Source organism: Xiphophorus maculatus, chromosome 11 (assembly GCF_002775205.1).
Source record: "Xiphophorus maculatus strain JP 163 A chromosome 11, X_maculatus-5.0-male, whole genome shotgun sequence".
Lineage (NCBI taxonomy): Eukaryota > Metazoa > Chordata > Actinopteri > Cyprinodontiformes > Poeciliidae > Xiphophorus > Xiphophorus maculatus.
In genome coordinates, this window is record NC_036453.1 from 7,767,070 (window position 1) to 7,794,765 (window position 27,696).

A 27,696-nucleotide genomic window follows, 5' to 3' on the forward strand; every position below is an offset into this window, starting at 1 on the left:
CAGAGGATATAACCACTAAAACCATTTTTATCTCTGGTTTTCTCTTCCTCAGCCGTTGCTGCTCACTGTGTCTCTTTGGCTCCGACTAACTGAGTGGAAAATATGAATGAAAACATTCCCCCGACTTGTTGGCCCAAACTGCTGCAGGCACAAACACTCAGCCAATCCCAGCTCTTTTCTTCTGCTGCCGTCTCTCCCTGCTGCATCTCCTTCCCTCTTGTTACGTGTTTCTTCTCTTTTGTGTAACACTACCAGCACATTTCTGAGCACAGGAAGGTGGAGGTTGGCTTTTCCTTTTTTCCTCCCTCAGTGTTTGTCTCCCCAAACTCTCAGAGCTCCAACACAAACAGGCGAAGCCCGACAGTGCTGTGTGTGTTTGTGTGCTGGTATCGGTTCAGGGCTGCTTGCCGTCACATGTTTGATCATGTGCGACGCCGCTTTCTGCTCAGGTGTTCTCCTGGAGCCGGCGGTGGTTTAGAGAAAAGCTGCTAACAGGTCTGAATCATATCCATGACAACAGGCGGACTGAACCTCGGAGCAAAATGGCAGCTGGCTGTAAAATGCATTAATGCTCTCTTTCTGTGGCTGAAGCTAACATTCCCCCTCGGCGCCGATGAGTTGGCAGGAAAGTGGAAAAGTAAACCTGCAGCGCTACACAAGATATGTCATAATTTATAATCAGGAATAAAACTGGGATGAGAAATAAATTTGGTTGTAAGCATAAAATCTGCAACTATGTGCCTTCATCAATACTTGGAATGTGACTTTACCTTCAGGTTTGAACCGTTCCTTTATCCAACATGCTTCAGAAACAGGAAGCAGAGAGGAGCAGTTCAGTTAGCATCAATTCAGTTAGCAACGGTTCAGTTAGCATCAATTCAGTTAGCAACGGTTCAGTTAGCAATAGTTCAGTTAGCATCAGTTCAGTTAGCAATAGTTCAGTTAGCATCAATTCAGTTAGCAACGGTTCAGTTAGCATCAATTCAGTTAGCATCAGTTCAGTTAGCATCAGTTCAGTTAGCAACAGTTCAGTTAGCATCAGTTCAGTAATGTTTTCTCTGCAAAGCCTGTAATTATTGAGAAACGATTTGGTTTCCGTTTCTGTTTGGAGCTCCCTGATTGGAGGAAACCCCGAGGTGTAAAGGTGTTTGATTGGCTCCTCTGACGTGAAGGTGACTCACTAAGGATGATGGAGTTTCACCCAGAGGGAAACTTTCTCTCCTCCTGTGTTGATGACAGCAGTCAGTACAAATAAGTGAAATGTGTCCAGTTTAAGTTTCTTTCTGTTCATGAAACGGTTTTCCAGTCATGGTCAGAGTTTCTAATCGTTCCCACATTCTCTCTCAGAGTTCAGCTGCTTCTGACCGCAGAGTCCAGAAATCATTTATACCGTTCGCTGCTTTAACAACGTTACCGTGGAAACAGAGAAAAACAAACGACAGGCTGTTTGCAATGAACCTATGAAGATGATGAATTTGTCTTCAGGTTAAATGATACAGTGATGATAAAATGAGGTTGGTGTTCGGACGCAGAGGACAGCAGTGACTTGGTTTTTACATCAGATGAACCAGGCTGGTTCTGTCATGGTATTCAACTAAACTATTCAACTCAGTAGATTATTTCAAAGTGGGCATCCTGTGTGCCCCTGGAAGCCAGGGTGGGTGACCCCGTGTGGGTTGTGGATGCTGACCTGATTGTCTGCATGCAGACAGCAGGCTGTTTCCCAGTGAGGGATTGGTGGAGGTTGGCCAAAGACAGGAGCTGTTGGCACAACACGCCGCCTCTGTCACGTCCTCTCACACATCTGAGCTCACTCTCTGTCTGGCGTGAAAACGGGGCAAAGAAAGAGAGGGATTACAGGGAGAATAGACGGGTTTCTCACATACTCTGACACTGAGGTATTTGAAGAATGAGAGATTATTTCAGACCCAGTTTGAGCAAACAGAGAAATGATTGTTTGCTTCTGAAAAAGAAGAGACAAGAGGCTCAATCGTGTATTCAGAACAACTTCCGGATCCGGTTTGTTTTCTGCATTTAAATTTGAAATCCGATTTCATCATTCATTCAGACATAAAGAACTGTTTTTTCTCTTATTTGAAAATCATTCCTCAGTTTGATCTGCAGTTTTTAGTCAGTAGTTTGTAATTTATTGGCCTTAAACCTTAAAATAAACTGAGATGAAGATAAAAGCTGTTAAAAGTCTCAAATGTTTAAACATTATGTCCTTTAAATGCTTCCTCCACTGCCGTTCCTTTTCTTTTCTGGGTTTTTCTTGGGTCCAAGTTGTTCACCCTAACTTTTTTCAAGTTTACAGTTGGTTTGTTTGTCTTATTTTTCTTGTAAAAATAGATACCTAAGTTTGATCAGACACTAAACTGCCAAACTGCCTTATTCTCTTCCAAAAATATCAGATTATCATCAGCGTAGTGTAAAACCTCTGCATGTTTTTGACTGGAACAGCTTTTTATCTAGGATGCTACTTTCATTGTAACATTAAATATAAATAGACAAATGAGTTTGTGAGAGTTTTATCTTCTTTTACACCAGCTGCTGTTGCTAAACAGCCTCTCTGACTAATTAAAAGTTTGTTGGTTTGAAGGATTTTCTCCTGAACGCCTCCTCCGTCCCGCGGTGCTTTCCGTTCGGCCTCGTGTTCGTTTCCAGCCTGGTTCCGTTTGGCTTCCTGTTCTGCGTGAGCGATCTGTCAGGAGTTGATGTCTGTTTAAACGAGACGTGTCCTGTGTGGGCTCGCTGTCAGAGCCGGCTCAACCCACACTGGAAACGTCTTGTGTAAACACCGTCTACCTCGCTGCGCCTTGTGAAAAGATTGTTATTGGTGTTTTATGAAAATGGAGCGCCAGATTTACAGAGTGGTGAGAAACACATGGGAGCAGGAAAGAACGGAAACATCAAGCCGACTTTCTGCTCCATACGTTTATTTGGTTATAATGTTCTCTTGTCCTCTTCAGTTATTTTTGTTTTTGTTTTAATTTTTCCCATCTGATTAAACCAGATCTTGTTAATTTGATGTAAAACAAAATATAGAAGGTAGATAAACAGTTTCTTCCAATAAGAGTTGGACTTTTTTGCATAAGTTTCAGATATTTAGTCTGTTGAAGGGTTCTTGTTTGATATTTCTCCAGTCCGAATGAATAATTTCTGAAAGTTGTTTTTAAATAAATAAGCATTTAGCAAAGCCCTGCTCAGTTGAGTTTTATTACAAATAGATCTTACTTTTGTTGTCCATCATTTTGACTGATGAGGTCAAGAAAAATCTATTTTAAAATGATAATAAAATATTCAAAAGTATTTAATTTTCATTGAGTTTATTTAATATTTAACCCGAAGAATCTGAACAGAGAATCAACATTGTGCAATCAAGTATCAAGCAGATGAATATATTTATATATTTCTCTGCAGTGACTAAAAACTGTTTACATATAAACAACAGCGCCCCCTGGATGCGAGACAAGATCTACTGAACATCTCTTTCTGTTTGAGAACAAAATAAAAAGAATTTCTTTAAACGTTGACCTTAAATTAATTAATCACAGGCCTTAAAATTTGTCATGAAAGACCTAAATAATCCCATATGTAGTTTTTTTCCTTTTCTGTCAGGCAGAAATTTGAGTCCAACCAGCTGAGACTCCAGGCGGTTAGGGCTACCGGTAGCCACATGCCACTTTACCTTTGCTAGCTAGCTAGCTTTTTTCACAATTTGTGCTACGTTTAATTGCAGAGTTGGGTAGTGACTAGTTATATTTGCTCAAATACATTTACTTAAGTAATGTTTTAACCAAAATCCACACCTGCAGTTTTTGTTAAAGTTTCACAAGTTTTTTATTCAAAGAAACTGATTTGGAAAAAATATTTAACCTGATTTTGTTATTTTTTTACTTATATGAATTATTGTCATTTTGGTTCTTAAAATAACATTTTCTCTTAACTTCATATTTTGTTTCGTCTGGTGATGTAATTTTTAAATATTAAATGATTGATAACTTGATCAGTTACTCAGTAAGACTTTTTACCAAATACCTTGTTAAACTAACTTGATTCATTTCTTGGATGGATACTTTTCTCTTTTACTTGAGCCCACAGGATCGTTTTGGTTTCTTTCTTCCATTTGTGTCTCAACTGCTTCTAAAAACAGATCAAGAGCTTCAAAAACCAAGCCAGACATTTTTTGGAAATAAGCAGGTGTGCAGAGAATGAGACATTTCAAATACCTAAATATGCTGAGCCACGTTCGACAGACACTGGGCTGTTGCCTAGCAACCCCGGCAGGGTTCAGTTTGTTACCTAGCAACCCAAACAGAGCTCCAGCACGTTTGGTCAACTGGTTTTGCTGCTTGGTTGAGTAACATTTTTAGGTATTCTAACTCCTCTGCTTAATTTTTCTACTTTTGATAGTTTGTTGGGTCTTAGGTTTCATTCAGGGTTTCATTATAAATGTATTAAATGTCTCTTACTGAAACCTGCAGACAAAGTTCTTAACTTATCTTCACCGTCTGGATGTGATTTCAGATCTGAAAACGTCATGTTACCAGAGAGCCAAAATGTTTTGCAGTTGTTCCTGTTCTTCAAGCTGATGTAACATTTTGTTCGCCAGTTAAGCGCCGGCGTTCCCTCTTTCCTCGTAACTTTCCACTGATGGCTGAGAGATTCTCCAGCTCCTGCGAGGCAGAGCGGCGTCGTGCCGCTCCGCTCCGAGGAGCCGTGTTTAGGTTTCATTGTTTAGGAATGGGAGCCAGTGCAGTTCCTCCTGAATATTTCATGACACAAACCATAAAGATCAAAGCTAAATTAGCTGTCCTGTTGTTACGACTCCGAGGGGAGAACTGTAAAATATCGCTCTCCTCTGGCTTTCTTCACTCCTCTTGCTCTGCTTAAGGTAAACACACACGACAAGCCAAGAAGGAAAATAATTCACACCTTGAAAACGTTTAAAATTTTACTTTTTTTGCGTTTAAGATATTGACATGGAAATGGGCTGAACTTTATCCATGTTTGAGAAAAGCAGGCAGACGTCAACATGAAGCGCCAACTGATGATTATTTTAATGATCAATTTATATATAAATTATTCAAATACATTGGTACATTTTTCATCTAAGCCTTTTTTTTGACATACAATATTAGGACATTAAAAGAAGCTGATCTTTCCTGCTGAAAGTTTTCTGTAGTTTTGTCTCATTTAGACCAAAATGATTTTGTGTTTTTACAGTGTATTCAGCACTGCTGCCATTAAGAAGGCAGAAAAATCTCAGTCTGGATGATTTGGCTCAAAAATTTAATACATTTTTCACACCAGATCTGGTTTCAATCTCTTTTTTTTGCTCACCGTTTTTACAAAACAATAAATTATAAATGACAACGGGGCCAAGAATGCAAGAATTTGAGTTTAATTATGAGAATAAAATCATGATGCAAAAGAAAAAAATCATTTTAAAAATACAAGAAAAAGCTTATAGTTTCAAAGTAATATTAATAATTTGATCCTGATTAAAGAATAAATAAAACTTAAACTAAAGTATAACTTCAAAAGATGCTGAACATTCTTAATTTTTTGTTATTTTTCGTGTTGGAGTTTTCATAAAATTACTACTTTATTTTCCTAATTATAAGATTTTATTCTGGTGATATTAAAACCTTATTCTTGTAACTTTCAAACTCAAAATAAATAAAAGATATAAAACTCACTTGTCAAAGAAGACGGTAGTTTTTGGGTTTGCTAAAATCACTGTTAAAAAAAATCCAGATTTTCCAAACATTAAATTTTCAAAAAGCAAAAATTTGAATAATTGATTAAATGGATTTATTTCCCAGCCCAACTCAAACTCTAATTTTGACATTTAAACCTGACTGGACGTTTCCAGTTTCCTTAAGATTAGATGGGAAAAGCTTCCAGCCTGAGTCAGCATGATGCTGCCACCACCGTACTTCTCCATCTTCCATCACGGCTCCTGTGCCGTTTATTCTGCTTCCTCTGTGGCTGTGCAGGAAACACTCATCTTCCCTGAATGTTTCGTTTGTCCACTTTGAGTCGATGTTGCCGTTCTGGTAATTGTCCATCAGTGATGAGCAGCATTTCCACTGCATCCATTACTCTCATAAAAATAAAAAATAAATCGCACATCTGATCCATTTTTGTCTGCAAATGGACAATTTCAACCATAACAACCGAATCAATGTGCTAATGTGTAATGATGAGTGTGTAACGTTAAAATGTGTGTGTGGACGAAGCAGACAGAAAACTGAAGCTTATTTTTATCAGGCTGATATGTGAAACTGGACAAACGGAGAGGAAACAGACGCAGACGGCAGGATGGGGAAACGCTGCTGCTGCACAAAACAATCACATCTCTTATTAAACCGTACTTAGTCACTATAAATCCTCGTGTTTAATTTATTTAGCTTAAATGTGTTTGTGAATTTATGTCCTTTTGTGTTTGCTGAAAGTTTAAAATGAGACATGAAGTCAAATAAAGCGAATGGCGTCCATAAAGGAAACCTCAGTGTGACGTTAAGGTCAGCAGGAAGTGAGTGAATGGATGCAGAGCATGATGGGATCGAGTGTCAGACGCCGCACCGCGATGCCAAACGAAGGCAAACAGCGTCTCCCATTTCCACATTCATCACAGCAACACAGAAACCAGCAATATCTGTCAACATGGAGGCAACGGCAACTTTGCCGCTGCGTCGGCAACTGGTCCTCCTGGTTCTGGTTCTGATTCTGATTCTGGTTCTGGTTCTAGTTCCTGCTGCGCAGAGAAATGCACATTAGCAGTTAGCGCTGAAATGATTAATCTGATTAATTATTGCTTAAAGCAAAACTGTTTTTGCATTAAAAATAAAAAAAACCTTCTTTGTCTGTAAATTTGTTCTCTAGTGGCAGATTTAGTTTAAACTCTGTGAATAAAATCTCCTGTTGAGAAACTTTTACTGTCCGTTTATCACCAATTAATCCAAAACAATCAACTGATCAACTGATCATCTCTCCGCTGTATTGATGATCAGTTCAGCAGGAAGGCCGGAGCTTCTCATGTTGATGTTAGAAGATTTTTTATCTGCGTCCTTTGCTACAAAAGATTAACACAGTATTAATCTGCTACTACAAGTTAATACTGTTAGTCAACAAAGTGTTTATTTTCTTATTAAAAAATAACTAAATTCTTTGTTTACATCATTTAAGGCAAAAATTCCTTAATTTTAATGAAAAACTTATATTTCCACTGGCAGATTATTTCACTTATAACTTTAAAAAATGTCTTGTTATAAGTGAAATAATCTGCCAGTGGAACTAGAACTGGGTTGCTAGGCAACGGGGTTGCCTTGGCTGGGGTTGCTAGGCAACAGGCTGGGGTTGCTTGGCAACAGCGCAGTTCTCTGTGTGGAATAATCGGCCAGTGGAACTAGAACATTTTCATCACTATTTAAAACAAACTCGTGTTTCTGAAAAGTTACTTTTGAGTTAATTTTGTCTTATTTCAAATTCACTAAAACATTTTCACTATGAATTATCCCAAAACTGCTTGGTAAGATTTACCTGAAGGTGAGAGCGATGATATTAATATCTAAACTCAGAGCTGTTGTGCTCGTTGTTGCTGAAGGTCACGGCGTCTCCAGACCGACCTAACGGGCGTGGTCGCTGCCTTCCTCTGGGTGTGGCGTTTTACTCGCTGCTGCTTCCACCGGCCAGATGAATTACGAGCTTGTAAAAGAGTGTATATGAGATCGTTTCAGTTTTATTGATTCCCAGAGTTCCTGACCTCATTTCCTGCCGCTGTTGACAGAAACATTGAGGCCAGAGGCTCCGGAGACGAGACGCAACCCGGAGGAGCTTCCTGTCACCTCTCCACCGGTCGCATTGTTTCTGGACACTTTTTCCTTTTAATGAATTTGTCAAACTGTGATTTAGACAAAATCACAGTTTAGTTTGTCCCAGGCCATGTCTGCCAGAGACATTCTGCAGGAACACTGGCAAAACCTGGACAAACATTTTTCCAGATTAAAACTGTTTGCAGGGTTTCTAATGTCATCAATATTTTTAACATTCACCATCTGAAACAGAGGAGGACGAGGAAAACGGAAAGGAGACAAAACAAAGGAGCGAGAATAAAGGATGGAGTCGGATGGATAAATCAATAAATGAATCGATTTACCTGGATTTTTTTTCCATCTTTGCTCTGGTTGCGTTTCTATCGTTCATAGTGACGTCAGAGAAAATCTGCTCTTCAACGTCAATCTCAAATTTATTTATATAGCACTTTAAAAACAGGGTTAAAACGGCACCAAAGTGCAAACACGAGTTTGGTTGAATTATGTGACCTGAGGTTTAGTTTATTGTTTATTAAACTTTACTTGGTTTAAGTAGGAGGCTTGTTGAAGCAATTTTTAAAGTTTTTTTATTGTAAGGATGGAAGAATAATAAACAAAACTCTTAAAAATCCACAAAGTTTAAAGGCGACCTGTTGCCTTATATATTTACATTTTGCATGATTTTGTTATTCCATCTGAGACTAAAACATAAAAAAAGTTTTCTGGCAATAAGTTCATGTTTTTTTGTTTGAGCCATTTCATAAACCATCGTACTGTAACATCTCATTCCATGGGCTCTGTGCCGTCACCTAGCAACCCCAGACAAGCTCAGCCTGTTACCTAGCAACCCCAGTGTTTGGTCATCTGCTGTATGCTCTGTACAATGGCTGCTGGAAAAGACAAGAGTTTTGTTGTTGACTTGCTGCTTTCTGGTTGGTTGTGCAGGAGGCTCCACTACTGCTTTTCATAGATGTATGGTTGTATATTTGTACATCTGTTTGCAGAGATTTTGTTGTGTAAGTGATGAGTTGTGGGCGTGGCCAGCAGCAGTTTGTTTGGATTTAAAGAGACAGAAACCCTAAAACGTCTCGGACTGAAATCTGATGATCTAAGAATGATTTAATATAAAAATGTAATGAACGGGTTTTGTATAGACCAGTGGTGTCCAGAGTGGGTCCTGGAGGCCCAGCATCCTGCACGTTTCGGTTCTGAAACGTGCAGGATGCTGAACCTCCAGGACCGACTCTGGACTCCTCTGGTTCCGACCAGAACCAGATCCATCCTGACCTGTTCAAACAGCAGAATCTGTTTAATGGGTAAATTCTGATTACGAGCTGCTTCCAACATTTTCCAACAACCTGTTAGCCTGACTGACCTCATTAGAAACGGCTCCTGAGTAAAACATGTCTGTTGGTGTTTCAGGTCACAGCTGGAGTCAATGGGCAGCGTGTCGGCCGACGGCCGGACCAAGGAGGGAGACGCTCAGCCTCCTCGCTGGCAGCAACACGGCTGCTACGACCTGGACGACCTGGACGTCACCTGGCTGCAGCTGGTCAACCAGGAGTTCAGGCAGATGGGTGAGCTGCCGCCGCCGCTGCTGCAGCTGTAACAGCTGTTACTGCTGCAGCCACTGAATTGATTGATTAATTAACAGAAGAATAAAGACTCAAACAGACCATTTACTAAAAGAACAAATAATTGAACCAAAACTGTACAAAAAACCATTTTGCATTCAACATAAAATCACTGCCTTTGTTTAAACGTCTGAAGTTTTAGTTTTGCTTCACCTGGATCAAATTATTTTAAATAAATCTCCTATTAAGCACATTTTGGTATCCAGTTATTAATCTGTTAATCCAAAATCAAATTAGTTCTACACTTTATTGATAAGTCAAGCAGAAATGACAATAGAAATATTTTTTATCCTTTGATACAAAGATCGCTGTTATTGCATTAAATGCAGAAAAAGTAGATTTATTTTATTAAAAAAAGTTATTTGTTTAATTGCATCTTTTAAAACGGTTTAGGTAGTTAAAAAATATCTGTTTTATCCAGTTAATCAGAATAATCAGATTGTAAATTAAATGCTAGTTGAAGCTCTTTTCTTCCAGTAAAGTGGATATAAAAAGATACAACATTAAATTCTATTAAATCCATTTTTAGTGTGAAACTTTCTGTAAATTAAACTTCAGCTGTTTTCTCTTTTCTTTCTTGATCTTCACTTCTTTTCCTTTAAGTTTTCTGCAGTTTTCTGTCGTTCTCTCTTATATTTTCCTTCACTCTGGATTTGGCCAGCCGACCTCGAGCTTCTCTTCTATTTCATATTTCTTATCAGATCAGTCTTTTGCAGATGAAGTGTTTGTGTTTATGGATCCCTGCTGGGCATTAAATCCTGCAGAAACATCTGCATAAACTTTCACTAGACTGGAAAGACGATGATTAATGTAAACCTGCAGTTTTCAGCAATGGTTAGCAGAACAACATGCAAAGACAGAACATGTGCTGGAAGTGAACAGAGTTCAACACACAAACACAAAATAACCACAAGACAGAGAGAAGCAGCCGAAACTTCCTGCCATGTTCAGCTCAGGATGTCACAGCAGAGCTAGAAACAAACTTCTGTCTTTTCAGTCGTTATTAATCAGATGTGCTGAAGTTGTTCACTACACAGAAAAAAGAAATGATCACACATAGTTTTCAACTTTTCTTCCTTATTTTTGGAAGAGATCTAATTAAAGGTGCATAAAATTATTCTTCACTGCAAAAACAGAAAATCTTACCAGGTCATTTTTGTCTAGTTTGTAGTGCAAATATCTTAGTACACTCGAAATAAGACAGAACTAACTTTTCAGCAAGTAAGAAGAACTTGTTTCATTTCACTTATAACATGGGAAAAATCCCTGTTATAATTGATTAGGCCTGTCACGATAAACGATAAAATGATTAATCGTACGATAAATTAAAACTATCAACATCATTTTAATTATCGGCATTATCGTCTCTTCCGGCCTTTTCCTCTTTCTGTTGATGACACTGAATGAAAAAAGGCTCCACTCCGGTGCTCTCCACTGACCTCTGACCTCATTTCCTTAGTGTAAAGCCCAGAGCAGACGACCCGATCTTAGAGCTGTTGGCTGATTGTCGGCCCATTTTCAAACCCTGACAGACCAAACATTAGCCGACAGAAATCCTAGGTATAACGGTTCCATCGGGTTCAGTCCTGCCGTGTGGTGTCCAACAATGGGCACAAAATAATGGCTACAAGTTCAGTGAACTAATTTTAAAACCAGGCATTAATCAATGCTTTACTACAATCTACCTGCAATGCATGTGGCTAGTGTCAGCGTAAAGTCCTGACTGAATGAAAATCATTATAACCTGTTTACGTCACGTTAACGAAGAACAGCTGAAAAGTTACCAGGTTTATCAACTGCGGTAGCAATTTGGCTCCAACTCCTCCTCTTGTCATTTCTATATTCTTTGCATGTTGAATAAACATTAATGTTGTTTCCACATATCATCTCCAATGTCCGCTGTTGCTCCGTGTCAGCTGTTTGGGATTCCCCTCCATAATTTCCCCTCAGAAAACAGGAGGAGAATCCTGGGTTTCTGATTGGCTGCCTGTCACATTCAACAGGCTGCGTTAAGATCCCAGTCGGGGAAAAACCCTGATTTGGATTAGAGGGGCAACGATGATCTACCGTAACACACCACACAATCTTAGAAAGACCAACGATCTAAGATTGTTGTAAGGAGAAAAATAGGAGCAAAAAGTCATGTAGTGTGAATTATTGCATCAGGTAGTGGATGTGGCCATCTTCTCTATTTAAATCTAATTATTACTGAAGGGCAACATAATATACAGACTTTATAATCTTTTGGTTGAATGCAGTATTTATTTCCACTTTGGCTTTATGTTTAGTTTTTATCAAGTACATTTTTTGTTAATGGAGACTGAGAATCCATTTTGTTTTTGTTTTTGTTTGTTTTGTTTATCAGTTCCAGTGTTAAATATTCTTTTGAAAATAAAGTGTATCTATCTTGGGCAGGAAATCACATGCATTATTACATCATTTCCATTAAATCAGTGTAAAAAGGTCTTCAAACAATATTATCATTTATCACAATAATTTTTTGAGACAATTAATCGTTGAGCAACATTTGCTATCATGACAGGCCTATAATTGAAATAATCTGCTAGAACTTTTTCATCAAAATTAAGTAATTTGTGACTTTACAGAAAGCTTGTCTGTCTTTCTGAAAAGTCACTTATGAGTTAGTTTGTGTTCCAAGATATACATATTACATAAAAAGACCAAAAAAAAGATTTTATGTTTCTGCAGCGTTTTTAATATATGATATAAAAAGAAATCAACAAAGTGTTACTGAAGGAAAAGTCAACAGCAAGTCGGAAACATTTTGGCTAAAAATGATAAACAATCAACTCATGTTTTTTATACAGATAATTTTTTACATTTTATTGAATATTTTCTTCTAATTTGATCAAAATGACACTAAACATTGATCTTTCCTTATCAAAAAGTTGGAAAACATGATTTTTTAACCCTTTTTACATAATTTTCCTTCCTTGCTGATATCAACATGTAGTGATTGTCAGAGTAGAAGCAGATTTACTTCCACAGGTGGAGCGTTGCAACTTCCACTATAATGATATATTTTAATTTATGCTTTAACAGTATTTACACTTGTAAAAATAGTTGAAAAGTTAAAAAAATATTAAGTCATCTATTTTATCACCTGTCCTATTTGCTGCTTTCCAGCCAGCTGCATATGTTTGAATTATTTAAATATCTTTTTGTGTATGTTTTTCATATGTTAAAGTTTGTGCATTAAAGACAGAAATTATCTTTACAATTTTTAACCTAAAAACTTCAGGTTAACTTGAACATTTTGTGCATTTATGTGACAAAAACAGGAAACTTTACTTTAATGCTAACTATGCTAATGCAAACCCGATAGGGGTGAGTAAAGACATTAATGAACGTTTCAAACACTGGATATGTAACAAGATGCAGAAGAAAGAGGAAATATAATTATTTTTCTTGCAGGGTGAAGAAATGTTGATGTAAATAATAAATGGAGGCTCAGGATGCTCTGCTCCTCTTTAAAAATAAAAATCCTCCCAGCTGAGCGTTGGATCCTTCAGAAGATTCAATAAAAATCCAGACTCTCTGCTTGGTGGACTGATGAGCTGTAATGATTGGTGGTCTGGTTTGCTCCCTGTATTTATTTAGCTGCAGCACTTTTAATCTCATAAGGTTTCTAAAATGATCTTCTCCATAGAAACATCCTTTAACGTTTTTCCTTCCTCAGTCAGCGATGAGAATATTCCATGTATCTCCTGTCCTGGAAGTCAGGCTGTTTGCTTTGCTCATATCTCCGATCCTTTTTATGTTTTTAGTTGAGAGCTCTCATTTGCCAGTTAGATCAGTTTTCATCAAGTATTAAGCAGCCTTGGAGAAGGCAGCACTTTCAGATGCAAATTGAGCAGAAATACAAACGACAACATGAGCTGAGCTCTGGGCAACAGAGGTTTCTTCTTTTATTATATTTGTCTGAAAACATGCAGCGTTTCTATACTTAACTCAGGGTTAAGTATAAACACACCTGATAATTTCCTTCTCACTTCATGCAGTGACATAAATCTGTTTCCTATTGAAGCAGCCAATAGAACTAAATCTGAACATTGTCTCAATGCGCCGGAGTTTCATATGAGGCGTTAGTGTAAAAACACTGGAAGAAAAACTGAAGCGTCGACGGCGTAACTCTACGGGTCGTTTTAATTCATCCAACGGCAGAAAAGTTCTACAAACTTCTGCTCTGCTGGAAAAAGAAATAAACAGCTAATACTGATAAATCTTATCTTTGCTTTTTTCCCTCACAAAGTTTTGCTATTTAAATTGCAACGGTGACATGACTGTATATATAAAATTCAGCTTTAATTTTTTATTTATCAAGAGGATAAAAGCTATTTAATACCCCAAAAAAATAAAGCTGGAATTTGCCCAAAAGTCCAGTCCGGTTGGTGAGGTGTGAACCCCAATCGACCTCTGACCTCTGACCTCTGGTCCGCCAAACCTCGGTCTGGTTCGGTTTGAATGTGAACGCCAAGCGGACCGGAGACCGCTCCAAAAGCAGGAATTGGACTACAGCGCATTCTGGGTAAATATAACCAAAGCTAACGTGCTAGCCTAGCGCTATCAGCAGAAATGGTTCCTGGTCTTCAGCCAAAGACTAAAGAGAAATCCTCCAACACTAAAACCTGACGCCTCCATCTTGTTTCCATCTGGTGAAGAAGGAAGTTGCTCTCAGTGTCTTCAGAGGTTTTTGTGTGGTTTCCTTCAGTGGTTCTTGGTGCAGCGCCCCCACAGGCCAGGAGGGGAACTGGTTGGTTTGGGTCAGAACCACAGCAGCTGGAGCTGGAGCAGATGATGGAGTTCTGGTTCTAACAGAACCGGGTCGACTGGACTGAAGAAGGGAAACAGCATCAAAATGTTTTAGTTTAATAAATAAATCAGAAACAAAGTCGCTGATAATCACTGAATTTTTTTATAGATGCTATCTGTATTTAGTAACCAAAGTGATGTACAGTATGGAATTAACTCAATGAACATAACATAATTCAAAACTATAAAGAAAAGACAAAAACAATCAGTAATGCAGCATCAGTGACTCACTGATTTAAAAATGAAACCATTCCTGATCGTGGGCGGAGCTGCTAGCGCCACACGCTGGTGGAAACCACATATCAGTGAAAAGTTACCAGACTGGGTTGATATTGTAATTTTGTCTTTTAGCAGTTAAAAATCCCACTGTTGCTTATTGAACCAGTTTCAGTTCTGGTTCGCTGTCCGTCCTCAAATAGAAGAGAATTACAGGAATCCTAATGAGAAGCTATAAAGTCCTGATTCACTGTTGTAGGAAGGAAAGGCCTTTACCTCCGACAGACATCTGAGATGAAAACAAGATTCTAGCACCTCATTAACATAGCTGTTGAAACGAAGAGCAGCATCTGTTTTTAGCCGTAGATTAGTGGGACAACCTTTCAGACGAGGGTCAGGGCAGCAAAACCAACATCTTTGGCCCTGGAGAAATTTATTTAATCCGTCTATGACTGAACATCCTAGACCTGATGTTTCAACCCTTTTATTTTCATTACAGCTGCTGGATGTTTGGGGAATGGAAATGAAAACTGAGTGAGGCGAGTCGAGTGTAGATGTATCATCAAAAAATGAAAAATGGATATAGTTACTGTTATTTTATTGACATCAAGGAAGAACAAATCCGACTCCAGAGAAACACCTTTAGTTAATATCCTCTAAATATTCTTAGAAAAGCCAGAAATCACACTTTTTAATCCCCCCAAAAACTGTTTGCTTGAAATCCTTGAAATCCTTGAATTTGATAATAAAGTCCAACCCAATGGATTGGCCAGAAAACTTAGTGGAAAAATGTTGTTTGTATTTAATGTTTAATTTGAGCAGGAAGGTCATTTACATCGTTTTAATGTAATGAATATTTACCAAACCAGCTGACCAAACGTGCTAGCGTTCCACTGGGGTTGCTAGGTAACGGGGCTGGGCTCGCTGGGGTTCAATGACTTACTGCAATAAAGGCTGTCTTCTATTTCATATGTTAAATAAAGTTATTGAAATTATATTTTTTTTGTTAATGTTTTGTTTTGTTTGGATGTAGAGAAACATTTCAAAACATAAAATATATTATTTTATATATAATTATATTTTAGATGACCTTGTCCCTTCTGTAGTAGAATATAAAATAACATCACAAAGCACTATTTTATAATTAATAATAAATGATATGATATTAAAAACTGTCTTCTGTTTTTATCTCCAACGTTTGAAACTTACCTTAATAAAATGCCTGAAAGTCCTTGAATCACTGTGGGAAAGTGATCGAATCCTATTAAAAACATATTAAGATATTTTTTAAAAACATGAATAAAAACAGAATTAGCTTTATTTTTCAACAGATCATGTCCTGCAGCGTTTTAATGGTTCCTTGGTTTTGGCCTCCAGCCTTGCCGGAGCTGGGCGAGCTGACGATGGAGTGCGTTCTGGTGGAGCTGGAGCGCGTCTGCGAGGAAAAGATGCAGCAGGCCATCGAGACGGAGGAAGGCCTGGGCATCGAGTACGACGAGGACGTGGTGTGTGACGTGTGCCGCTCGCCGGAGGGAGAAGACGGAAACGAGATGGTCTTCTGTGACAAGTGCAATGTCTGCGTCCATCAGGTTAGACTTCACCGAAACCTCCTTAAGTTTGGCTGATTGAACAGGTCAGCATCGGTAACATGTTCATCGTTCTTCGATGTTGAGACCATGGATGTATATTACTGGTTCGAACATCACCTGTTAGCTGCTGCAGCTAGCGCCGCTCCTTCAGCCATTACTACACATCGATTTATCTCAACAAATCAATAAAGTCGAAGTGCCGTTATTTCTTAACCTGTTTCTATAAAATATGGTCTAAATTAGAGCTTAGCAAATTGCTGATGTTTTGAGATGTGACATACAGTATGTATCCTCTCTTAATAGGGAAAAAGCTGCTCGCTAACGATGACTAACATTGGTTTTTAGCTTTTAAGTTGTCAAAACAAGATTCTAAATCTTACATTTATGCCTGAAACATGAAGAAAACACGAACGCAGTGCTTTGCTACTAATTGTCAACACTACAACCACGAGAACAAGGTCAGGAAAAAGTTTTCATTAAAAAAATGGCAAGGAAGAGGGAAGTAGCTCAGTTAAGCTAGCTTGACTATGAGATCCTTAACATGCAGATGTGCTGTGGAATTCTGTGTGTTTCGGTTCAGTTAAAAATTTTAAAAAGGCGACTAAAACACCAACTCTGACAGATCAGAGTGGAAAGAAACAATTTAAATGTAATGCTTAAATTAGCAACAGTATAGCAACAGTAGCTAATCTACCTCAGCGATCACTTATTAATAATCACAAAATAAACATCAAGCCTGAAAACATAAAACTGTGACAGACTGAATGTTCTGCTCTGTGTGGGGGAAATGTTTAAATCCTGATACGTTGCGTAGCCGACAGAGAGAGAGAGAAGAATGCAAGAATATGGTTTAGAGTTGATTTAACGTTTTTTCTGCGTCCTTTCTGCCTTTGCTGCTCTGCACTAACTTAACAGCTTCATCTTCGGGTCTCATTTAGTTCTGCTACAGCAACGCTGCTGTGGATGGAAAGGAAAGAATCGTCGTTTTTCCCTCCAGCCTCGCAGCAGGTCCACAGGTTATGACACGTTAACGTCTCGCTCTCTCTGCCAGGCGTGTTACGGCATCCTGAAGGTGCCTCAGGGTAACTGGCTGTGTCGGACCTGCGCTCTGGGGGTCCAGCCCAAATGTCTGCTCTGCCCCAAGAGAGGCGGCGCCCTGAAGCCGACGCGCAGTGGAACCAAGTGGGTCCACGTCAGCTGTGCCTTATGGATCCCTGAGGTGAGCCCACAGTTTTCACTTCCTGCAGCCTGCAGGCAAAGTCACATCGGATTGACGCTTTACTGCAGATTCTTGGTCAGATTTATGTCTGGACTTTGACTAGGCCACTCTAGCACATCTATTAGAACTATATTTTCCTTTGTGTTGCTGGTCACAGTGTGATGTTTTTGTTTTTATAGTATCATTTTCCTTCCTCTTTATAATTATAAATTGCTTATAATAAAATGCTATAATAGTTTGTTTTTTTTCTCTCTTTCTACCAAAACCTGGACGGTAAAAGTTTTCAGTCTGCGGTTTTGGTCTCATCTAAACCTTTTTTTGAAGGATAGTTTTGTTTACAGAGTCTTCATAATTCTTTTTGTTTATTGTTTCTGTTGTTTTATTTATTTTGGATATTTAAAATGTCTTCCAGTTCAAGTCTTAAATCTTCTTCAGAATTTAAAGTTTATTGATTTTTATCAAGAATGTGTTCTTGCATTATTATATTAGTGGAAAGCTGAATTAATATGAGTTACAGCAGCATTTATTATCTCCTGGGATCAATAAAGTATTTTTAAATTTGATTTGAAATCGTCTCAAACCAACAATTTTATCAAACTGTTTTCTGTACTGAAGATTTATAACCAGCAGAAAAACAGTTTTAAACATTTTTCTCCTTTTCACCATAAAGGATAAAAACATGTGATATGTGTGTTAATATGTTCAGGTTTAATGTGATCAATTAAAATCCTTTTCAGTGCTGCATTTAGCCAGATGTTACATTTTTGAGCAGATTTTGTTCATTTTGTTTTCAAACAAAAACATTTAACATGTAAAATAATTTAAAGCACATAAAAAATGATCTGAATGTGTTTCAGCCGATCCGTTCTGTCCTTCACACCTTCAGAAGCTTAAATCAAGTTTAATAACTGATAATACATTTAAAGGATTATCATAAAGCCACTGATTGTTTCTTTTCACCTGAATTGTTTTTTTTAAACAGATAAACTTTTTTCCATGAATGGATTTTCACATTTGATCATTTTTCACCTGCCAGCTTTTTTGGTAATTGGATAAAAATCAGGATGTTTAAAGTCTGCACACAAAATGATCTAATCAGAAAACCGCATCGAACATGAGCTGGAAATCCGTTTTACCCAAAACACTGAAAATATTCGCTCTGGCAGCAAAACGCTTCCAGAAGGACGAGTGGATGGAGGGAAGGATGGAGCGACCTGCGGAAAGAGAGAGAGAGAGCTGCTTCAGAAACCAGAGGAAGAGGAAGAGGAGTTTCTTTGGAGGGGAAGGAAGTGAGGAAGAGGAGAAGAAACGGCTCTTTGATGATAAGTGCTGCTGGAACGAGTTGTTCTTCCTCTGGTGGAGATCCGGATCCGAAGCTGCTCTGATCGAACCGACACAGAAAATAAGATTCAAACAGAGGAAAGAGCAGCAACAATTAAACACATTTTACTCAAACTGTCACAATAAACAAGGAGTCACTATAACCAGTTTTCTATTTTCTTACCAAAACTGCTCTTCAGTCTGCCAGTTTAGAGACTTTATAATTCATTTTATTTGTTGTTTTGTTTATTTTGGATATTTAAAATGTTTCCCAGTGTTAAATGTTTATTAGAATTTAAAGTTTATTGATCTCTAAGAATCTTATTATGTCATTATTACCATCATATTACTGGAAAATGGTCTCCAAACTCCAATATTATCGTTTATCGCGGTAACTGCTAGGACAATTTATCGTCCAGGAAACTTTGTTATTGTGATGGGTCAAACTCAAAGGCTCTTCAAACAGCTCAGCATCAGCCTATGGCCTATACAAAACATCTATATTACATATTTGGCACAAAATTCTTATCAGATTTCAGTCTGGTCAGTTCTGCCCATTTAGGGTCTCTGTCACTTTAAATCCAACAATCTGCTGCTGGCCACGCCCCCAACTCAACGTTTACTACGCTGCAAACAGATGCGCTATTATACAACTGTACATCTTTGAAAAGCATTAGTGGAGGCTCCTGCACAACCTGAACCTGTGTGTGTTTACCTTTGATTCCTGAATTGAATAATTGAATGAACTTTTGCTGTTTTTCTGCAGGTGAGTATCGGCTGCCCAGAGAAGATGGAGCCCATCACCAAGGTGTCCCACATCCCCGCCAGCCGCTGGGCTCTGTCCTGCAGCCTGTGTCGAGAACACACAGGAACCTGCATCCAGGTACGGGGCCCTGAGAACTGCTGCTTTTCTGTCCAGGGCGGCTCCATGGGGGACCCAGGGGGGCAGAGGCCCCCCTGTTAAAGTTCCTCTATATGTTTATGGAAATAAATGTCAGATGATTAGAAAGTTTGAGGTTCTATTAGAGAAACATCAACAACGCCTGGAGGGATAAACAACATATTTGATATTTATAGTATTTCTAGAATAACCGTTATCTTCGTTTCCTATTTTTAATAACGTTAGAAACATTTTTCCATGCTGTCTTATCTGTGTGAAGAGTTTTGAGGAAAGTTTTTAATGTAACACAATTTGAAATGAGGCTATAAACTAACTGGAAAAACCTGAAGCCCTGTGATTTTGGTGATGACATTTGAACCAATATTACAGTTTTGATGACAGTCTGGTTTTCTTTATAACTTTATAATTTGTGTTTTTATTAAGTAAAGCACTTTGAACCGCCTTCCTGCTGAAATGTGTTATATAACCGACCAGGGAAAGTAGAAATTTATTAATAATATTGAGGAATTATTGACTTCTGGCTGAAAAGTCACTTTTATCTTATTTCTAGTGTATTAAGACATTTGCACTAGAAAATAGAGAAAAATACTTGATAACATTTTGTTAGATCACAAATTTCTAATTGAACATAATTCAATCAATTCAAATGGTTTTTATATTGCATCCCTTAAACAAACCCAGTTAGCTTGTGTTAACCTGCCTGCCGTCCAGGTGAGCCCCTCGCTGTGTGTGTGTGGTTTTCACACACACACACGCCCACACACACACACACACACACACACACACACACACACACACACACACACACACACACACACACACACACACACACACAGGCTGTTTGTGCAGCCGTGGGAGTGTTTGCTTTGACCGTATTGATGCTGTAGATTAACTGAGAGTCTTTGAGCCAGATCTGCCCACAGGGAGAGAATCTCACTCTCATGTTTCCGTAGCTGGAGGCGGGTGAACACACACACACACACACACACACACACACACACACACACACACACACACACACACACACACACACACACACACACACACACACACACACACACACACACACACACACACACACAGTAAAGATGCTGATGCTACATGGCAGCGCGATGAAGTGGAGAGGATTTTCCTCGTTAAAAGTTTCAGAATTGATTATTTTTCTTTCTCTGAATAATCCGCCATTAAAAATACAAAATGTTTTGTTCCTTATGTTTCATCTTCAACTGTATAAAGTGGTTCTAAAAACACAGAACATTTTGCCATCAACATGGATCAAAATGTTGGTCAGTTTTTCATTTGTTTTGCTTCAGAAGCTCCACACAGCTGGTCAGTGTTTCGGCTGCTTCCAGTTTTCTGTTAGTTTGTTCCAGATGAACTGCGGCAGCCCAAGCAGGCGGTAAACGTGATTTTATAACCGATTTATAAATGTTTTACTCTTTTATTCTCTTTTAAATAAGTTTGATTTATTTGTTCCAGTTTATTACAGCAGTTTTTCATTCTATCCTAATTCATTGTTAGCACAATTTCCCAATAAAATATTAATACAATTTCAGGTTTCATTGGTCTTTGACTGGGAGATATTTTAAATATCCCAAAAAAAAAAACATAACAGACAATAAATATTTTATGATGCCTCTGTAAACAAAACTGCACTTAAAAAATATTAATCATCAGAATGGAAATTAGTGAGCTGATTTTAATTTATCATTTGATTAATTGGTTCTGATGACAGATTAAATATCTGCCATTAATTTGTCTTTTGTTTAGATTTTGAAACTCTAGAAATTGAAGTATAACTTTTAAAATAACAAAGTTTGTGTTAATCCATTAAATGTTACAAATATTTCAGAGTATTTGTCCTCAGTCTGACTCTTTGTTTCTGTTTAACTCTTTTCTTCATCAGTTTTAACTTTGTTTGCCTAATTACTGCCAGTGAACCATATAAATAATATGCATTTAACAACTTCACTTTAGTGATTATAAAATCCTTCAAGAGGCTTTTAATCAGTTTGACCACAACATGAAAAGCTCAGCCTGGAAAACCTGCGGCGTAAATCTAAACGTCGGCCCTAATTAATGAGCTTTTCTATAAACTCAGGACATTTTTACTTCATGCTTGGATTGAGTTTAGAGACTATTAGACATTTTGATTTTAAATATCTGGGATTTGAAAGATGAGAGGCTGAAATCAAACTTTGATATCTGGTTTGGACCAAAACTTAGTTTGAGCTGAAGATTGAAACCCAAAGCAGGAACATTTCATTTCATTATTATATTCTTTCTTTCCTATATAAACTGATATGAAGTGATTTAAATAGCAGTAACAGGCAAAACCCTGGAGGGTGAAAACTTTAAGCTACACACTCATTTTTCCTTTCATAAAATCAGAAAAAACTGTGTCAAAACTGCAGGTTTTACACAACTGGTACTCAAACACTACAACAAACATTAATTAATCTCACCCAACACTATGCAAACCCTCCGTCGGCGCTGATGAAGACTGATTCACCTTGGAGTTAAAAGTGAAACTGACTGCATGACCTTTATTCCAGTTGATTTACAGAAATATTTAGAGATGAAACTTATTGGAAACAAATGGTTGAATAAGGAGAAGATATGAGCTCTGAAGTAACGAACCTGATTCTGGCAGTGCTGCCCCCGAAAACCTATGAAAAATTTCTGTGGCGAAAGTTAGAAATGAACCTGCAGACTGAAGAATACAATCTGCTTCTGTCTGTTGAATATGCAGATAAAAAACAGATAAACATTTTAAAACTGGGCCCAGGTTAAAGCCAAAGCATTTTTTACAGTGACGTGGCTCACACCCAGCAGCCGACTCCTTGCTGAGTTCAACCGTTTGAGTTCAGTAAATAAGTGTGAGCAGCCGCAGCGGGCTCCTTCTGACGCTTTATTGGAAACAAGTGGAGTTTTACAGTGAACCGATGAATCTGCTGTGTTTTAAAAACGAACGGCTGCATCATCAGGAACACGATTCAGTGAAATGATGACTTTGTTGTAAAGATGTTCATAAGATCAGACCTGGAGTCCAAAATAAAGGAATAAAAATCAACATGTTTGGATTTTTTGTAATCATTAAAGCAAAAATAATTTATATTAAATTTACTCTAATTTATTAAAATCACATACATTCAATGTTTAAATGGATTTATAGAGGATGTGAACTCTTCTTGTCTGGTGACTGCAGAGTGAAAACATGTAGCAACACGTTAGCTACATGCCCAACTTAGCTAGTAGATAATAGCTTCATTAGTTAAGCTAATGGTTCTAGTTCAACAGGAAGTACTACAGTAAATATCACTGACATTTATCTCAGTACTACACAGAGGCAGGTAAAGTACTTAAGTAGTTGTACTTGTGTTGTTTATAGGAACGAGGCGAGAGCTAGCTCTAAGCTTGTGGCGTGTTTGGTGTTGCCATAGCAACTGCCTACCAAGATGGCTGCCAGTGAGTGTGAAGTATGACGTTACATGAGAACAAACAGTGGACAGAAATAGTGAAAACAACAATCCCAACAGTTTTAGGGGTTTTTAAGGATCAGTGGTAATGGTGATAAATTTCTTGTCACGATAAAAGATCGGCGATACGATAATCGCTCACCCCTACAAGACCGTTTACTTCCAGACAGGTAGAATAAGGATTACTGCTTGGTAAATTAAACTCCTGTGAAGATTTGAATCAGAGGGAAGATGAGACGGAGGTTGTATGTCTGGAGTTGTTTTCCAGATGGCTGAGCGTTTTGGACCAGGCAGGTTTTTGTCGCTAGCGCTCGTACACAAACGCAGCGCACAGCCCTCCTGCTGAATGTTGAACTCCTCTGACAAGTACAAGCAGCAAACCTGCTCGCACATTCAGAACGGCTCAGGAACACGGCGCCGACAGCGCTCGGGGCTCACACCGGCGGGATCGCCCCGTGCCTGAGGAGACGCAGTGGGAGGCCGCCGCTCTGGATGACCTGCAATGAATCGTGCTGAGAAACACTCAAACTATCACAACTTACCAAAATGCCAGCGGAGGTTGGCGAGGGATCCGTGTTTGTTGTGACCTGGTTTCTGTTTCTGCTTTGCTGCACTTCTATTGCTACATCAGAGACAGAGCAAATGGGCAGAAAACACTCTGGAGTCAAACTGGGCTTAAAAATAATGTCAGATTTTTTATTTTCATATCAGAGTTTTTGTTTTTTCTTTTTCTTTTCTAAAAATTAGATTAGAAATGACTTGTTTCAATCATTCCTTTCGGAGTTGTACAACGGAGAATCACAGCCATGATATAAGAATGTTTGTTTAATGAATGTTGTTGTTAAAACATCAGCAGAACTAAATAACAAGACCAAAACAAGTTTAATTAAATAGCGAGGGAGAGGGAAGTAGGTCAGCTATGCTAACTTGACTATGACCATCTTCACATGTAGATGTGCTGCAGGATTCATTGTGTTTTGGTTCAATTAAGAAATAAAAAAGGTGACAAACACCAACTCTGACAGATCATCAGTAGATCAGGTGATTAAATTAGCTAATGTACCACCGCTGTGCTAGCTTAGCTAACAGCAGCACTAGCTAATCTACCACAGTGATCACTTATCAATAACTGCAAAATAAACATCAAGCCTGAAAATATAAAACTGTAACCGACTGAATGTTCTGTTTTTTATGTGGGAAATGTTTGAGTGTTTTTTGGTGACATGTAAATGGTTATCTACATAAGATGGTCATATAGAAACATTAGTTTCATATAGAAACATTAGTTTCTATATGACTCTGTCGCTCACTGACACAGAGAGCGATAAAAAAACTATTTGAACTATATTCTTCCCTTTGCTGCGGCGCTCTGCTCTAAACCAACAGCTTCATCTCCAGGTTTCATTTAGTTAACGGTTCTACTGCAGCAGGATGGGAAGGAGAAGAATCGTCTTTTTGCAGTGAAACTTCCTGTTTTAAACAATAAAATGCAGCAGGTCTACAGAAACAAGGAGTGAATTGGTGGAAAAAAATCCAACAGTTAAATCTTGAAAACCAAAATTAGCAGTAGTTGGAAGTGGGCAGTGAAAATGTTCTTGTCGCCCTGCAGTGCTCCACGCCCTCCTGCATCGTGGCCTTCCATGTGACGTGCGCCTTCGACCACGGCCTGGAGATGAAGACCATCCTGGCCGAAAACGACGAGGTTCGCTTCAAGTCCTTCTGCCGGGATCACAGCTCCGCCGCCAACAACGCCAACGGGAACCACGCCGTCTCTTCCGCCGCCAACGGCGTCAACGGAGCGGCCAGGTCCGAGCAGCGCCACGAGCCCGACGGCTCCGGCGACCCGGAGCAGAGCCGGGCGTCCCACCCGGTGTCGGCGTCGGAGCGGGCCGAGCGGGACCAGCTGGAGAGAGAGAAGGTGAGCCAGAGGAAGCAGAAGCTCCAGGAGCTGGAGGACGAGTTTTACAGACTGGTGGAGCCGAGCGACGTCGCCGAACACCTGGGGCTGCCGCTGCTGCAGGTACGCCTCGCTGCTCACCCCACAAAAAAAAAACAAAAAAACAAGGACATTTCTGAGCTCCAAAAGCTGAACATTTTCAAGAAAAAGTCCCAAAAAAACTTTGGTAACCTTTTTTACTTTTAAAAATTTGGAAAAAGTGGAAAAATTTTGATTTTAGAAACTGAGAAGTTTTCATGTATTTTCTCCATAATTTCTGAGCTTAATCTCAAAGTTTCTGTCTGTTGTTGGAAACCTTCTCCTTTCTTTTCTTTAGTCAACGACTCCAGTCTGCTGCCATGATTTAGTATTTTGCATCCAAACGCACCAAGAGAAATAAAGCCTGGCGTATTTATTTTGCAGGTGGATTTCTTATATCAGTTCTGGAAGCTAAAGCGGAAGGCCAACTTCAATCAGCCTCTGGTGGCGCTAAAGAGAGACGAGGTGGACAACCTGGCCCAGCAGGAGCAGGACGTCCTCTACAGGAGGCTCAAACTCTTCACACACCTCCGCCAGGACCTGGAGAGGGTGAGTGGCAACGTGTCTGTCTGGGGAAACGCTGGAGGAAACGCTGCAGCTGCGTTTTATTCTGAAAGGTTAACCTCCTGTTCGCCTGGTTCCTGGTTCCACCATGTTGAGTTTGTGGTGGGAAGAAAAGCTTCCAGTTAAACTGGCAGAGGCAGTGGGAGCTTTTTTTGTTTTTGTTGGAAACCAGAAGACGGCGAGACGAAATGCGCTGCCGTTTCAGTTTGAACAAGCTGTCTGTGACACTGTGATAAATGACACAGTAAACCTTGAAGTAACACGGAAAACGAGGCATTTTTATGGGTTTGGTGGTTGGAAAACCTCAGACTCTTGGTGTGATTGTTTAAAATGGAGGTGAAGGAAGAGTGTTGAGTAAATGGTGTTTAGTGAAGTGAAAATATGAGGTTTGGTCCCTGAGGTTCTTCTACCTGTCAGGGACTGGATGCATAAAAAGTCTGCAAAACATTGGAAAACATTAAATTAATCATGAAATAATTGTTAACTAATATAGTAATAGATTAATCACTAATTGGGGTATTCGCTAAAAAAATAAAAAACATCTTGAAAGGAGTAATTAAGCTGAAGCCGTATAAAAAAATTCAACATTTTGCATTTCAGATCAAATGTCTGTAAATCTGTTCTAATATTAGTAGTTAAATGAAAAATATATAAAATGTGGCAATTTCTAATCCAGTTAATCGTCAGAACAATCGATTAATTGATTACTGAAATGTTGTCCCATTGTCTAAAAGTTTCTAACTATGAATCAGTTTTTCTGTCAAACCTTTTATTTTAATCACCAGATATTTATCTGGATGATTCTCAGGCATTAGCCCTCAGCAGGCTAATGCTAACAAAAAGCTAATACTGATGCATGTAAAGGTCTGTTCTCACAAAGTGAAACAATAAAAACACAGAAACCAGGTTCAATCTGGCTCCCGCTGCTCCTCGTCGCCCCGTTTCTCAGGTAAACCTGCTTTGATAAGCAGCTTTAATTTAACTCAGTTTCATTAAGGAAATCTAAAATGCTTTTTATCTCCTTCCGAGCCGCGAACCAACCCGTTTTCTCTCATCAGGCTGCAGACTAAACATTCTGGTTTCTGTTTAGTATTTTTTCCTCACGTCTCTGTTTTCAGGCAGCCCATTTGGCCCGATCAGAACCGGTTCGGTTTAACTCGGCTGATTCAATTTGGCTCGCAGTGGGGCGACCATCTGGCAATTAGGCGGCAGCGTTTCAACCAGATGACTTCAAGTTCTGCAGCAAGCTGAAAAATAATCGATTTCTGTTTTCATCTCCTCTCTGCTGGGAAGAAACGCTGAAGGAAAAAATAAATGAAACCTCCAGAAAACAGATCAGGTTTTTTCAGGTGCTGGAAATCCTTGAAGATGTTTGAACTTCAAGGTTTGGAAAGTCTTTGATTTCTGTATAAAGTCCTTGAAAGTCCTGAATATTCAAACTGCATTTTGTACCCTAAAGAAAAAGATTTAAAACTTCAGGTATCTCACTAATGAGATTTTAAGACAAATGGAAAAACTTTACGTTGTAGCAGAAAGACGTTCCATATTCAAGATGCCGAATGTAAAATGATAAAGTTTTGCGAGGGAATGCAAAAGGCCAAAATAAAATGTTCTATTTTAGCTCATCTTTTCCCTGCTGTAGAAAGTATAATAATATCACAAGACATTAATAAATGATATAATAGTGAACTGAAACTGAACTTCTTTAGTTCATTTGTATTTTTTCTCCAAACTGCTGGAAAAGTTTGAAATTTACCTTAAAAACTCCAGAATTTTACTGCCTGAATAGGAAACTTTTGTTTTTGGCGAACAGCTTCTGGGGTTTTATCTGGGCTTTGGATGATACAGTCCGGCCCGCGGAGCCGTTTGGTATCGATTTGGTACCGTTTGGTCAGACCTGACCAACCTCCTGAGCAGTCAGCGTCTCTGTCCTCTCCAGAAGGCCTCTCCCTCTGGACCGGCCGCTGTGGATGTGTGAGCGGTGAGGTGAACCCAACCACGTCCCGTCTCTGACGTCACCTCGGCTTCTCCCATCAATACCCGGAAAACTGCTGAACTAATGCACTTTAAGTGCCACAAAAGCAGCTCTCTGATTAGCTGCTAATGCTACGCTAAAGCTAACAGCAAACAGCAAATATGCAGCACT

The 27,696-nt window shown here is 38.9% G+C and overlaps 1 protein-coding gene across 1 annotated transcript in view; it reads left to right on the forward strand.

The window, feature by feature from the left end:
* The window catches only part of jade2 (jade family PHD finger 2), a 141,103-nt gene that overhangs the window by 70,315 nt on the left and 43,092 nt on the right, over positions 1 to 27,696 (forward strand). Inside the window, exons 5-10 of the mRNA XM_023341959.1 lie at positions 9,243 to 9,397; positions 15,881 to 16,092; positions 17,144 to 17,311; positions 19,398 to 19,514; positions 24,621 to 25,031; positions 25,371 to 25,535. Coding sequence (XP_023197727.1) covers positions 9,243 to 9,397; positions 15,881 to 16,092; positions 17,144 to 17,311; positions 19,398 to 19,514; positions 24,621 to 25,031; positions 25,371 to 25,535 — 1,228 coding nt within the window. The remainder of the gene's footprint in view (positions 1 to 9,242; positions 9,398 to 15,880; positions 16,093 to 17,143; positions 17,312 to 19,397; positions 19,515 to 24,620; positions 25,032 to 25,370; positions 25,536 to 27,696) is intronic.